The sequence below is a fragment of the Theobroma cacao genome, chromosome 4, assembly GCF_053813885.1.
Source record: "Theobroma cacao isolate CCN51 chromosome 4, ASM5381388v1, whole genome shotgun sequence".
Taxonomy (NCBI): domain Eukaryota; kingdom Viridiplantae; phylum Streptophyta; class Magnoliopsida; order Malvales; family Malvaceae; genus Theobroma; species Theobroma cacao.
Window position 1 is genome coordinate 27,253,090 of NC_142642.1, and position 14,514 is coordinate 27,267,603.

At 30.4% G+C, this 14,514-nt stretch overlaps 2 protein-coding genes across 2 annotated transcripts; both read left to right on the forward strand.

Annotated features, from left to right (window-relative positions):
• The first annotated feature begins 842 nt into the window (after positions 1 to 842).
• LOC18601784 (GDSL esterase/lipase 7-like) lies at positions 843 to 8,806 on the forward strand. The gene is made up of 5 exons (XM_007032846.3): positions 843 to 1,020; positions 1,363 to 1,481; positions 6,491 to 6,739; positions 7,863 to 8,115; positions 8,592 to 8,806. Exons 1-5 carry the CDS (start codon positions 843 to 845, stop codon positions 8,804 to 8,806), a joined length of 1,014 nt encoding a protein of 337 aa, XP_007032908.2.
• A 2,593-nt stretch (positions 8,807 to 11,399) lies between these two features.
• On the forward strand, positions 11,400 to 13,606 carry LOC18601785 (GDSL esterase/lipase 7-like). The gene is made up of 5 exons (XM_018119360.2): positions 11,400 to 11,631; positions 11,822 to 11,943; positions 12,498 to 12,746; positions 12,867 to 13,119; positions 13,392 to 13,606. Exons 1-5 carry the CDS (start codon positions 11,400 to 11,402, stop codon positions 13,604 to 13,606), a joined length of 1,071 nt encoding a protein of 356 aa, XP_017974849.2.
• Positions 13,607 to 14,514: the final 908 nt, after the last annotated feature.

The window sequence follows — 14,514 nt, forward strand, 5'->3', positions numbered from 1 at the left end:
CATTATACGTTTAAGATTTCCTATGCAAGCCTATACTTTTAATCCCATCTATAACATTGAAAGTCTAACTTATTTTATTAGATCATAATATGGACTATAATATTGTCCCTTTGTCAAGACCAAATTATCTTAACCTAATTTTGATAAAATGAAAAAATAAATAATATAAGTCCACACATTAATTTTACAAGAAAATCTAACAAAGATATCCATGGACTAGGATGAGTCAAGTTCAGGTCGGACCTAACAAGCTTCCATTCCAAAAGTTTAGCCCGAGCCTAATTCGGAATCCATCCATTTAACTGTTATTGTATTATTAAAATTAGAAAATATTATTTTATATTACTAATATTTTAATTTTTCTAAGTATATTTTAACGATAAATAAAAATTTATTATTTAGTTAATAAAATAATTTAATAGATCCAGACATGGTCCATATGTCCAAACCAAGCCGAGCAGAGCTGGGATTGCGGCCCTAAGCGATAGACAGGCCGACCAAAATACCAAATGCCCTCTACTTTACATGCTTAGAACACCATTGTATACTGCGAAATGGCCACATCTTGAGAAGGCCTCTCATTAACGTTCGTTAATGTAAGGGCTATCCTTGCTTTCAGGGATTTTTCCTCTAAATCAATGTAGACATCACTAATCTTCCTCAATCCTCGCAAGTTAAGCTATCCGTTCTTTTTATCTTTCTCTTTGTAAAGAAAACTTTTCCTAATAGAGTTAATCGAAGGCCGAGCCAAAGAAAAAAAAAAAACTTTCCTACTGACAAAGATGAGAAGAAGCTCGGGGTCACACGTTTTCTTGCTTATTTTCTTTCGTTTTCTCCCACTGATGCATGGCGTACCACTTGCTCCGGCATTGTACGTGTTTGGGGATTCTTTGCTGGACAGTGGCAATAATAACTTGTTGCCAACTCTTGCCAAGGCCGATTTTCCTCCATACGGAAGAGACTTTGCCAAGGGTTCTACTGGAAGGTTTACAAATGGAAGAACCGTCGCAGATTTTATAGGTACTAATATTCTTTATGTAAACGTTTTCGAAAGAACCTTAGTTGATGAACAACCAGTTTATTTTAATTATTATTCAAAAAGGTTTGATTTATTGATATTGTATATATGATATATATAGGCTTATGACTGCCGTCCAGGAGGTGCATTCCATCTTTAATATGGAAAATGCAGAAATAACATGATTTTTTCTGCCAATGAAACTTTGACTCAATGATTAGAAGGAGGTCTTGAAATATTTATGATTTTTATGTTTCAATTCGCGCCTTATATATATATATATATATATCCAAATTTATTAATTATCATCGAACTAATTAAGATATTTATTTATTTTGTTGTAGCTGAATTTCTTGGACTGCCCTATTCTCCACCATTCTTGAGTATACGTAACTCAGCACTGACAGGGTTGAACTATGCTTCTGGATCCTGCGGCATACTGCCAGAAACAGGAAGCTCATTAGTAAGAAGTTATATATGTTTTCACATGCTTTTGCATTTCTTTGTTTACTTTGATTTCTTAACTTCTTGTTCTCGGTTCTTTTTTTTTTTTTTCCTTCTTCAATGTTTCACTACTCCAACCATTTTTCCACAAATGTTATTAGTGGCTTTTTCTATTTTCGATACAAAATATGAGTGCGAATGCGGGATGTATATGATATTGAAAAACGCTGATGATGGAAAACCCCAATCCATGCATCCACAATTATTTTCATTTTACAAAAATTAATTAAAATATCATTTATCATTTTATTTTTGCATAATGTTTACATTAACATGGAAAATGAAAATATTACATGGCCATGTCATCATATCACATTATCATGTCACCTCATTATCTATTATGACATATTAGCATGTGTGTTATTTTGACTAATAACAATTAGTTAAACATTAATTATAAAAGCTTATTTGATTCAAAATAAAAGGGGTTTGATTGAACAAACAAAAAAAGGTAAAGCTTTATTTGAATTTTCTTGAATAGTTCATGAACCTTGTTAGATATTATGTTAAAATTTTGTGTGTGTGTATCGAGAACACTCATAAAAATACAAAAAATTTACGTGGTTGAATCTTTTGATGACTTATATCCTTAGACACAGTAATAGAGAAATTTCAACTAAGAAGAAACTAAGAGGTTATAAGATCAATCTAAAACTCACAACCCTTGTTCCATTTACATTTTAATCTTTTCTTCTTTATCTAAGTACTCATTAAACTCTCTCTCGGCTTAATGATATTCTTTAACTTCATATGACCCTTTTATACGACTAAATACAAGAGTCTTATCCTAGTTTAAGTAGAATTTAAGACTATCTCAACAAAATATCCTATTCTAACTACAACTAAAGTATCTCAATTTAACTAAAATTTAAGACTATCACAATAAATCTCCACCTTTGACTTGAATTCACCAAGCTCCACCTTACAACTAATCTCTATCGTCACCATCAATGTCCCCAAGGGCTTTAAGCATTACGAACACCAATAAAGCTCAATCAACACTTAAACTTTATCTCAAAAACTAATTTAGTTAACAGATCTGATGAATTTTCAATTATAGTACTTTCTTCATTACAATCTCACCCCAAAAATATACAAACATAATATGACACACCCAAGGTTAGTAATTTTGATATAAACATATTTATCAAAGTCATTTATCGATAATTCATTTGACAAGATAACTTGATCAAATCTCTCATGCCAGTGCTTTAGGGCTTACTTTAATCCATATAAGGATTTCGTTAGTTTACAAGCCATATGGTCTTAACTCGATATGACAAATCCCTTCAATTATTCCATATATATTTCTTCTTTTAACTTGCCATTTAGAAAGATGGTTTTAACGTTCATTTGATGGATCTCCGACGTATATATGGATGCAAAAGCTATAAGCACTCAAATTGTAGTAATTTTTGCTACTGGAAAATAAGTGTCGAAATAGTCAAACCCCTCCTTTTGGGAATAATCTTTGCAACTAATCTTGCCTTGAATTTTTCTATGGACCCATTTGGGCAAAGTTTCTTTTTAAATATCCACTTATGGCCAATAGGTTTACACCCTTTAGGCAATTTGTTCAAACCCAAGTTTTATTATTTAATAACGATTCCATTTCAGCATTCATGGAATTTTTCCAAAAAGTAAAGTTTGTAGATGATGTGGCCTCCTTGTACGTTCAAGGATCATCTTCCATTAAATAGGAATAAAAATCGTTTCCAAAATTTTTCTTTGCTTTCGCTCTTCTGCTTCTTCTAAAACCTTCTATATTGATCATATCTTTTTTCTCTTGCTCTACCAAAATTAGAGTGCAATCAGAAGTTATTGATTTATTCACCTTATTTTTCAAGAGAAAAATATCCTTAAAAATACAACATCTCTCAATTTTATTATAGTGTTGACACTTATATCAATAATTTCAGATTTTATTACTAAAATCCCATAAGTGACACTATATTGGGAATAATCCACAAGAACTCCATCAATAGTTTTAGATCCCAATTTCTTCCTTTTAATTTCTAGAATTTTCACTTTTACTAAGCACCCCCATATTCTTAAATAATTTAAATTGGGTTTCTTCTCTTTCCATAATTTATACAGAGTTGTCTTATTTTTTATGAGGAACTCTATTTAGAACGTGACATGCAAATAAGATTGCTTCACTCCATAAGTTTTTTTGGAGTCCGAAACTTGAGAGCATACAGTTCACTATATCGAATAAAGTTTGATTTTTCCTCTCTGCGACACCATTTAATTAAGGTGTGTAAGGGGGGATACCTAATGGATAATTCCATTTTCATTACAGAAGTTTGAAAACTCTGTAGAAACATATTTTTCGCCCCTACTTGAACAAAGAATTTGATTCTTTTGTCCTTATGATTTTTAGCTTCATTTTTATATGCAATAAACATAGCCAAAGCCTCATCTTTTGTTCAAATTAGAAAGATATAATAATATTTAGAAAAATCAACTATGAAAGTAATAAAGTATCTGTTACCATTCCTAGAGTAAACTTGAATGTTATAAACATTGCTATGTATTAACTCCAAGATTACAGATTTTCTAGTTACAAATTTAAAAAGCTTTCTAGGTAATTTAGACTACACGTAAATTTCACATTTTCCATGCATGTTTATGTCAAATTTAGAAATAAGATCCAAATTCATCATTCTCTTAATAGACATATTATTAATATGCCCTAAACGGCCATGCCAAACATTAGATAAAAGAATAACATTATGAAGAGAAAAACTATTAGTACTTTCTTTACCATGAAATAAAACATTTGACACATTTAACTTGAAGAGACCGTTGAATACATATCCTTTACCAACAAAAGACTCATTTATACTAATTACAACTTTATTTGACTCAAACAATAATTTATAAGCATCTTTAAGAAGAAGAGAACCACTAATCGAATTCCTTCTAATGTCAAGCACATGTTTCACTTGATGAAGAGATAAGGTCTTCCCAAAAGTCAATAATAAATCTATCTTTCCAACCCTTTTTACTTGTACAACTGCAGAATTACCCATTTTCACATATTTTTCGTCAATGACCTAATGTTTTGAAACTATGGATTGGTTGGCACAAACATGGATATTAACACCGGTATCAATCCACTAATCGGTAGACTCACACACTAAATTGACCATAGGAATGTTTGAAACAAACCTTTTGTCATTCTTATTAGTCACAACATTGACCTATGAGACCGGTGTCTCAAACATTTTTTGGTCTTTGCGATATCGACAAACTCTTGTTAGATGTCTCAGTTTTCCACAAATAAAATAACATCTCTTCTTTTTCTTGTTAACACTATATGGTTGTTTACAAAATTTTTTTGAAAACTTCCTTTTTTTCCGAGTTTGAATTTTTCCCTTTTACAATGTTTACTTTGTCCTCAAACTCATTAGATAATTTATCCTTATCTCTTTATTTTTCTTCAATTTGAAGAGAAATAATTACATCGTCCATAAACAAAGTCTCACACTTGTGTTTTTGGGACAAAGCAAAAGATTTTCATTTTGAAGAAAGCTTTTCAAGCAAGGCACCCACATGAAATTTTTCATACATTTCAATTTTCCTTTGGTTCAACTCATGAATAAGAATTTGAAAAAAGTGTGCTTGTCCATAATAGATTTATTATCAATCATTTTGAAGTCCATATATTTTCTTATAATGTAGTTATCAAAACCTTCATCCTCTTTACTATATTTCTTTTCTAATGCTTCTCACAATTCACGTGCAGTTTTGTATTGCAAAAGGTACCTTAAAGGTTACTAGACAAAGCAGATAAAATACGACCATGATAAAGATAATCCTTATCTAATTATGTTTGTGTGATTGTGTTCTCAGTTAAGTTAGAACCAGAGTTTTGATTTGAAAGATCAACAAGATTGAGATTTTCATTTGAAGAAACAATAGGATTGGAGATAACAAAATGAAGTCCTAAGCTTGTTAACCAATAACGCATTTGATTCTGCCATCTATGAAAATTTTGCTTAGAGAATTTCTTTGGCTTTACGAAAATTTGTTCTTTAATATACACCATTTTTTTTTAAAATACAAAAAGCGGATGTAGGACTCCATATTTGAAAATGTAAAGAAGAATACATGAAGAAACAATAGAGACTCAAAAATTAACAACAAAAAGAAATAAGAAAAAGTTTTGAATGTGAAAACTGATTCGATACATGTTATGGAAGGCGCTGACTTTAGAGTAGATTTCCATTGCTATTATGGTGTAAATATCAATCGATGACGTCCTACTCCCAAGATACAACAAATCACTCAAAGATCTTCTAACGTGCACTCAAATAGAAAATCTGACAAACTCGTAAATCTCTCAACTTCTCTTGACAGAATTTTAAAACGATGAAGAATAGAGTTTTGGAAACATGAAATGTTTAGATTGAACTTATGAGAAAGAAGGAATTAGAAGAATTCCTGAAGTTAGGATACAGGAGATAAAAAACGCTTTTCAAAAATGAAGGGATGGATATTTATAAATGGTGAAACATCACTAACGTGTCTTCATTATATAGACACATCTATTCATGAAGTGAACAAATGAATCCTTTTAGTTATCAAAGGGACATGCCTTTCTACAATCAAAAATCATATATCTCCCATAACACAGTAAATTTTAAATCAAAAAATAAAAAAAGAATTAAAAAAGCCAACATGTTTGGCATGGTTGGTTCTGATTTTTCTTCTTCTTTGTTTCTATGTTGTTTCCCCTTTTTTGCTCTGGACAAGGGCCTTTTCATTTTCGATTCTGCTCGGGGCTGTTTCTATCTTTGCACCTTCTCTTGTTTTTCTCAGGGCATGCCCTGCCTTTCCAGGATCTTTTCCTGTTGTTTTTTTTTTTTTTTTATTTATTTTTCCTGTTGTTTTTTTTTTTTCCTGTTGTTAATAATATTTTCTTTCAAAAAAAATTAAATTGATCAAATGGGTTGTTTGCAGGGCAAATGCCTAAATTTGGGTGAGCAAATTAGTTTGTTTCAGCTGACCATTGCGTCAGACTTGAAAAAACACTTCGATAGCTCATCTAAGTTGTCAGAGTATTTATCAAAGTCTATCTTTTTATTCTCTGTCGGCAGCAATGATTATCTGAATATATATAGCGGAAACAGCATATTTAACAGCAGCAAAAGAAACACTCCGCAGCAAATTGCTACTCTCCTCTGGGACAAGCTATCTGCTCACTTTGAGGTGCTCTCTGTCCCTTTATACATATATATACACACACACACACACACACACATATATATATATATATATATATATATATATGTTTTATATATTTTTGATTTTGATGCATTATTATACATCGAGGGCCATAACTCCTAACATCATTAATTTGTAACACAATTACATATCTTTTTTTGCTTTAAATTGTAGATGCAGGGTTTTAAATTAAACTTAACATATTAATTAACTTTGCACCAATTTTTGCAGTTTGATTGGAAACTTTAGCCTGCTTTATCATCTGATGGCAGTAATATAACTGGTTTTTCTCAGCATTACAACTCTATTTAATATATATCTAGTATCACTTAATAGATAGGCTAATTAGTTATAGTATAGCAGTTTTTAGACATAAGAAGAAGGAAAAAACAAAACTAGAAAAACCATTGGATAGTGTACAGTATAACTCCTTTGTAGACTTCCAATCACCCGTTATTGCTTAGGCAGTAGGGGCATTTCACCTTTGTCTGCCTTAAATAGGAATGTATAACAAAAAAAAAAACTAATTATTAGTTGCTTAATTTTAACGCAAATAATAAAGATGGGTTATATTTAAATAAAAGTTATATATGTTATTTTTTGAAGCAAATATATTTATTATTGCCGTGTTTTCTAAATTTATAAAGGACTATTAACTGTCAAGGCCTTTAATTCCATTATACATACACAAACTAAATTTCTTTTTATTGGAAAGGAACGCTCTATCGACTAGACAATAGAAGAATTGTTGGTATATTTATTAATTTATTATTTTTTTTATCTTCCTTGAGTTTATAGGTATTTATGCGTCGAGCTCAATCCAGATTTCTTGGGCCAACTTTTAAAGCCAAGCCTAAGCGTTTACATAATATTATATTTTTAAAAAATAATAAGAAAATAAGTATATATTAAGATTTCAAATATATTTTGAATATTAAATACAAAAAAATTATTTATTGATAAAGTAATACCTTTAAGGCTGTCTAAAAATCTTTGCCTAGACCTGATTCAAATTGAGCGATCAGTCCATGAGCCTAAACAGCCAACCTAATCTTTAGACACATCTACTTGAGTTTTGAATGTAATATAACTATCCAATTTTGTGCAGACACTTTACAATCTAGGAGCAAGGAAGATAGTTATGTTTGAAATCGGCCCCATTGGATGTACCCCTGCGGTTGCAAAGACACATCAAAAAACCGGACCATGTTTAGACGAAGCAAATCAGCTTGTTTCATATTTTAACAATATGCTGCCTGCAATGCTAGGAAATTTGACATTTACTCTTCGCGGATCAACCTTTGTTCTTGCCCGTTGTAATTGGTTAGGGAATGATGCGGTCATGAATCCTTCTAAATACGGTACGCTTCAAAGTGATTACCACTGCCCATACTTTAACTTATATGGAATCTGATCAAAGTCAACTTGAATCCAAGTAATATCTATGCTAATAACTTGCGATGAGGAAAAAGGAAAGAATGAAATTTGTAGGTGAATTCCAGTCAACCCACCCCATTAATGGCTATGATATTGGGCAAGCAAAACAAAAATTTCAGATGTCATTCTTTCTTTTTTTTTTTTTTCCTTTTTGGTTGGGGCATATATGAGGAACACATCAGCCATCAGAAAGGCTCAACCATATCTGCTTCTGTTGGATATATATATATATATATATATATATATATTATTTGAATCCAAAAGCTTAAACCGATGGGTTCTTGAGTCCTGTATGCATGACCCTTTTTACATCCCACTTCTTATGAATGTGAGATATCAGATTCACACATGAGCTTCAACGTGTTCAAAACATTCTCTTACCATTTCTTCAATGTTTCAGGCTTAGAAGACACGAGCAATGCATGTTGCGTTACTTGGCAAAATGGGACTTCAGCGTGCATTCCATGGGTAGCGCCATGTCTTAACTCAAACAAAAACTACTTTTGGGATGGCTATCATCCTACTGAAGTGGTCTATTCAGACATAGCAAGTCGTTGTATCAAGGACAATACTGTTTGCGTTCCTCTTAATTTGCAGCAGCTGGTTCAGATGTGAATATGTACACTGGCTACATTCATTCTCACAAAAAATTCTCAATTTTGGAAAAAAAAGTGCTTGCTTAAATTAAAGGTTTATTTTTTCTGTTTTCTTAGATTCTGTCCAAGCTTTGTGATGTTTTTCGATTTTAACAGGGTTCTCTTTCCCTGGATGATGAATAAATTTCAGTTATTAAAAAAAAAAACTCCATTGCACCATAATTTATCCTACTTTTATTGAAATATCATTTCGTGAAAAATTAAATAAATATTATTTGAGATTATCATAATTTTAATGATCATGATTTTAATGTGGATTTCATAAAAAATTAAATAAATATTACTTGAGATTATCATAAATTTAATGATCATGATTTTAATGTGGAAGATTGTAGGAATCTCACATGAACAGGGATTTCGGAGTTGTCAATCAACTCATTTTCAGGACGTTCATAGCCAACTCATTTGCCAACTAAGGCAAGTCTTTTTAAAAAAAAAAATTATTCGTTTGGTCATTTCATTTTTGAAGGTTTTTGTTTTGATTATCTAATTTTAAAAAAGTTACACTTTGTTCATCTTTATCGAAGTTAATATTTTGGTCTCTCAACTTTTAAAGATTAATTTTTGTTCAGCCAAGTTAAAAATTAATAACTATCTAACACAACAGCTAATTTTGGTCAAGTAGCATGTTCATCAGCTAATCTTGACCATGTTACATGTTCGTATTTGACTATTCATCACATGATGTGCCTACATCATGTGACTTTGGTAAGATGAACAATGTCACGTAACAAATGAGTTGATATAGACTTGTAATGTGACCAAGGTCACATAATATCTAAGAGAATTGTTAATTTTAAATAGTTGAATGATCAAAATATTAATTTTGGTAATAGTTGATGACTAAAACATAATTTTTTATAATTGAATAATCGAAACATAAGTTTTTTAAAAGTTAAAGGCATAATAACTAATAAAACATCTAAATTATTCAAGAAAATTCAAATAAATCTCATTATTTATTTTTAATAATATATTTATACTTTTATTTGAACCAGGGACAGATTTAGAATTAAACTAACAGAGGGCAAAAATTAGAAAAGGCTAACATATTCATGTATATAAAAAGTTTAGGCTAGAAAATATATATGTAGCATACCTTTTAGTAGTTTTTATTATATATTTTGTCTTATCTTGGGTCATGCCGTCATGGTCTTGATCTCTTGGGTTTATAAGTCACACTTCTATGAGCTGCTTAGTTAGTGCTTATTAGTTATTAGTGGGTCTATTCTTAGAGTATTGGTCTGTTCCTATAAGTGATAAATAAAAGCTCAAAACATCTATTTCATTGTGGCAAGGGTTAGGACAAAAACATGGGGGCCACTTGTTTTCGGAAAAAAAAACATATAAAAAATTAGAAATTTTTCAATGGTGAGGGGCAAGCACCTCCATGCCTCGGTAGATTTTCGTCTCTGTTTTGAATCAAAAAAATTTTTATAATTAATGATTAACTTTGTAATTAATTAAAATACCATTTATCATTTTGTGTCATGTGGTGTTGATATGGTGTAATAACATTGCATAATAATAATATGACATATTGATGTGACATGGTAACATAACCATGCAATGTTTTTCATCCTCTACATCGACGTCACGTGATCATAAAATGATAAATGATATTTTAATTAATAACAATTAGTCAACCGTTAATAATAAAAATTTATTTAATCAAAAATAAAAATATAAAGACTTTATTAAACACAATAAAATAATAAAAATTTATTTAAATTTGTTTGAATAATTTAAGGACCTTTTGAAGCATTATGACAAATTTAAATGACGAAATGGATAATTTTTTTTCCTTCTGAGTTAAGTGATTTATATTCAAATTAGATAATATAAAGTTTCGATTGAAATCAATTAAAATAAGTTGATGGTTACTTGGAATGCAAAGAAATTTAATCTTATCCTTGAAGAGAGCTGTTATCTTAATGAATAATTATAATGAAGAGTCAAACTCTGGGCATTCCCATTTAATTTAATTTGTCACTAATTTAATATTAGTTTCTGTTGGTTTACATCTGTTCTATGTATCTTTAACGGATTTTTTTTTCTTTTGATTATTAATCCACAATCATCTGTGATAATCACGTCGCCCGCTGATGATTACAAAAGTGAAAAACAGAAACGAAATTCGAATGAAATAATTTCAAATTAATCAATTTATCTAAAAAAAGGATAAAAAATTCATGTGATACTCATGAAATTCTGTTTATTGTTGTGCACTTTCAGTAGTTGTGTCATATTCTGGAATACTTAACTCCGAATTCATTACAATATTTTTTCTCTTCCCCGAAAAATGGAGAAGCTGGCTGGCTCCACATTAATATCTCACTTGATTTGATTTCAAGTCAAATGATCCAACTAAGAAAAAGATTGTGCATATTCATTGCAACTTATCAATTTTTTCCCACTCTATTAAAGCTCCATTGGCCTTTAATCTTCCACTCCTGTCCAGAGGAAACATTACATATTTTGTTATCGGCCTCATTTCTTCTTCTCTTTCTCTTCTATCTTTTTCTTGCACAGATAATCTTCTCGTTTGAAACATGAGCAACTTAATTTCGTCCTTCTTATTTGCTTTCCTTCATTTCTTCTTGCTAATTCACAGTAAACCTCTTGCGCCAGCTCTATATGTATTCGGAGATTCATTGTTTGACAGTGGCAACAACAATCATCTGCCAACCCTTGCTAAGGCAAATTACCCACCTTATGGTCAGAATTTTGTCCAACATTTCACCGGGAGGTTCACTAATGGAAGAACTCTTCCAGACTTTATAGGTATGGAAAATTCAAGTTAAAATCATTTCTTTTTTTTATGAAGGATACCGAAACTGCCCTTTGAAAAGAGATACATATATACCAATCATTGAGTCAAATACTTAGATATAATAAAAAATCAATTCTTCATCATTAAGCTATTACCAATTATATGTTTCTAATTTTTATCCTTATTTCTTGTTAATTGAAGCTGAACTTCTTGAGCTGCCGTACCCTCCACCATACCTGAGTATTGATGAATCAATAACGCTATCTGGTCTGAATTATGCATCTTCAGCTTGTGGAATTCTCCCCGAAACCGGAAGCCAACTTGTAAGAGATTAAAGCCTTAAAACCTTAAAACTTAACTAGTTTTATCATACTTTTGAAAATTAGCAATTGACCCACCAATTATCACTTTTAGTCAAAGTACTTTTAATGTCTTGAAATGTTGAGTTGAGTATAATAATTCATTGCACTATGAAGAAATATTGAAAAATCATTTACAAATATTTATATCGTTCATTGTTTATAGTCTTAAACTTTTTCCTGTTTTGCCTTCTGTGATTTACGTTTTTCAAAAAGGTTTGCAATCCTCCTTTTTGCTTCCTTCTTAATCTAAAGGGAAAGGTTATATACATATCCTCGGCAACATGACAGGGTATCCATATAATGCACTTGCCTTCATTCTTTTAGGATTTTGTCTCCCATATCTAATAAACAATTATGCATTAACATTTTTTTTTTTTTTTGTAATTGAGTATCCTCAATCAATTAGATTTAATTAACAGGGTGCTGCATGCACGTTCATACTTTATAATTTCATATTTGTGCTCTCCAATTAAAATAAATTACGTTAATTAGAAAAGTTTTCCTTTCTATTGCAGGGGAAATGCTTGAGTTTGGGTCAACAAATTGATTTTTTTCAATCGACAGTTGAGTCAAAGCTGCCTAGCCACTTTAAAAGCTCTAAGGAGCTTTCTAACTACTTGGCAAAGTCTATATTTATGTTAACAATGGGCAGCAACGATTACATTCAAAGCTATTTTGAACCAACATTATTTAGCACAAGCCAAGATTTTGACCCTCAAACATATGCGCAGCTTCTCATAGATGCTCTCTCCAAGCATTTAGAGGTTCTTCACAAATTCCTATTCATCAATTGTTTAACAGATTCAGCTTTTTCGTGTTTTTTTTTTACCTGAATATGTTTATTAATATTTTCTTTTTTCGAACCTGTATTATTGCAATTGCAGAGACTATATGAATTAGGAGCTAGGAAGTTAATAATGCTCGAAATCCCCCCGCTTGGATGCATCCCACATTACACAAGGAGATATGAACTCACCGGAAAATGTCATGAAGAAACAAACCAAATTGTCTCATTTTTTAATAGCAGGCTTCATCCAATGCTAAAGAATTTAACATCTACTCTTCGGGGCGGGGTATTCATCCTTGCTCCAATAAATTCATTAGTTTACGATCTCATTACTAATCCTTCAAAATATGGTAAGCGTTAAAACGTATTTAACAATTAGCTCATACATCCTCGGTGGAGTCTTTGTATTCTGAAAACGAGATTAAAGGATTGTCTCTTATTCCATTAAATTATATTCAAGGATGCAAGTAATAAATCAATATAACAACTAAATGGACATATGATAACATTTTAATTATGTTTTTACAGTTTAAAATTTTCACCACTTGTTTATAGCACAACAATAGATTAATTTTTTTTTAAGTTAACAATTTATATATTTTAATTTAATTGATTTTTGCAGGCTTCACTGATACAAGCAATCCATGTTGCACAACTTGGGCAAATGGGACCTTATCATGCATTCCATTCCTGGAGCCATGCCCCAACCCGAATGCACATTTTTTCTGGGATGGTTATCATAATACGGAAACAGGGAATTCAATAGCAGCATCCCTTTGTTTCAACGATCCGGAATTTTGTAGTCCTATAAGCATTAGGGAGCTCCTACAAATTTAAAGTTATGTGTAAATCAAAGATGGCACAGATTTTATTCTTTCAAAAGCCACCAAATGTTTCATTCTTACAAAGAACGGCATCAATTAATTGTGTGTTATTTCATGTTAGTCTTAATTAATTTTCCTTGATTCCATATTTATTTTTATTCACCTTAATTATCTATTTTTCTTATCTTTTTCTTTCATTTTCTCCCACATCTTTCCTAAGTCTTCCAGACACTATGACGAGACTAAAGATTAATTTCTTCACCTTAAGAATATTCAAGAAAGCACGCTTATTTTCTTAAAACTGATATATGTTTAAAAGAAAAATAGAGAAAAATCCTTTCTGAAGTTTTTTTTAAGCTCTTTTGTTTTAAATTTTTTATTAAAAAAAAAAGTTATTTTTTTTGAAGAGTTTCTTAAAAATCCTGTTAAGCTTGGCTTCTACTTTTAAGAGATAGCTAAGTTGAAAAAGTCTGGCCAAACAAGTACTATTAAATATATTATGGAAAGAGCTTTGATTTTAGTCTTTATTCTTTTTCTTTTTTTCTTTATTCTTTTTTAAAAAGAAACAAATTTAATGGGTTTATTAAATAAATGAAATTCATTATATTAGTAAGTCTTTCAAATTTTCCCAATTCTTTGGTAAAATTAAAAAATATTTTCTTACTTAAAAAATTTTCAAAAAATTTATCTATTCAATTTTCGCAAAAAAATCTCTTCAAAGGAGATTTTCTTTTATTACCTTAATTAGTATTTTTAATGCATATAATGCAAACATAGAATAAATTATCATAATAAAAATGTCTTTAAAAATCCCAAAATTTTCCATCATAGCAGAATCTTTTGTAGATAATCATTATTATTAAAAAAAATTTAAGGAATAACCCTCCTGATAAAGGGATTTCAAAAATAACCATTAAAATA

Excerpts from the sequence above, each read along its gene's own strand:
- LOC18601784 (XM_007032846.3), top strand. The coding sequence starts at position 843 with ATGCATGGCGTACCACTTGCTCCGGCATTGTACGTGTTTGGGGATTCT. Across the intron at positions 6,740-7,862 it reads AGCTATCTGCTCACTTTGAG|ACACTTTACAATCTAGGAGC; the intron begins GTGCTCTCTGTC and ends AATTTTGTGCAG. Across the intron at positions 8,116-8,591 it reads CATGAATCCTTCTAAATACG|GCTTAGAAGACACGAGCAAT; the intron begins GTACGCTTCAAA and ends TCAATGTTTCAG.
- LOC18601785 (XM_018119360.2), top strand. The coding sequence starts at position 11,400 with ATGAGCAACTTAATTTCGTCCTTCTTATTTGCTTTCCTTCATTTCTTC. Across the intron at positions 11,944-12,497 it reads CCGAAACCGGAAGCCAACTT|GGGAAATGCTTGAGTTTGGG; the intron begins GTAAGAGATTAA and ends TTTCTATTGCAG. Across the intron at positions 12,747-12,866 it reads CTCTCTCCAAGCATTTAGAG|AGACTATATGAATTAGGAGC; the intron begins GTTCTTCACAAA and ends TTGCAATTGCAG.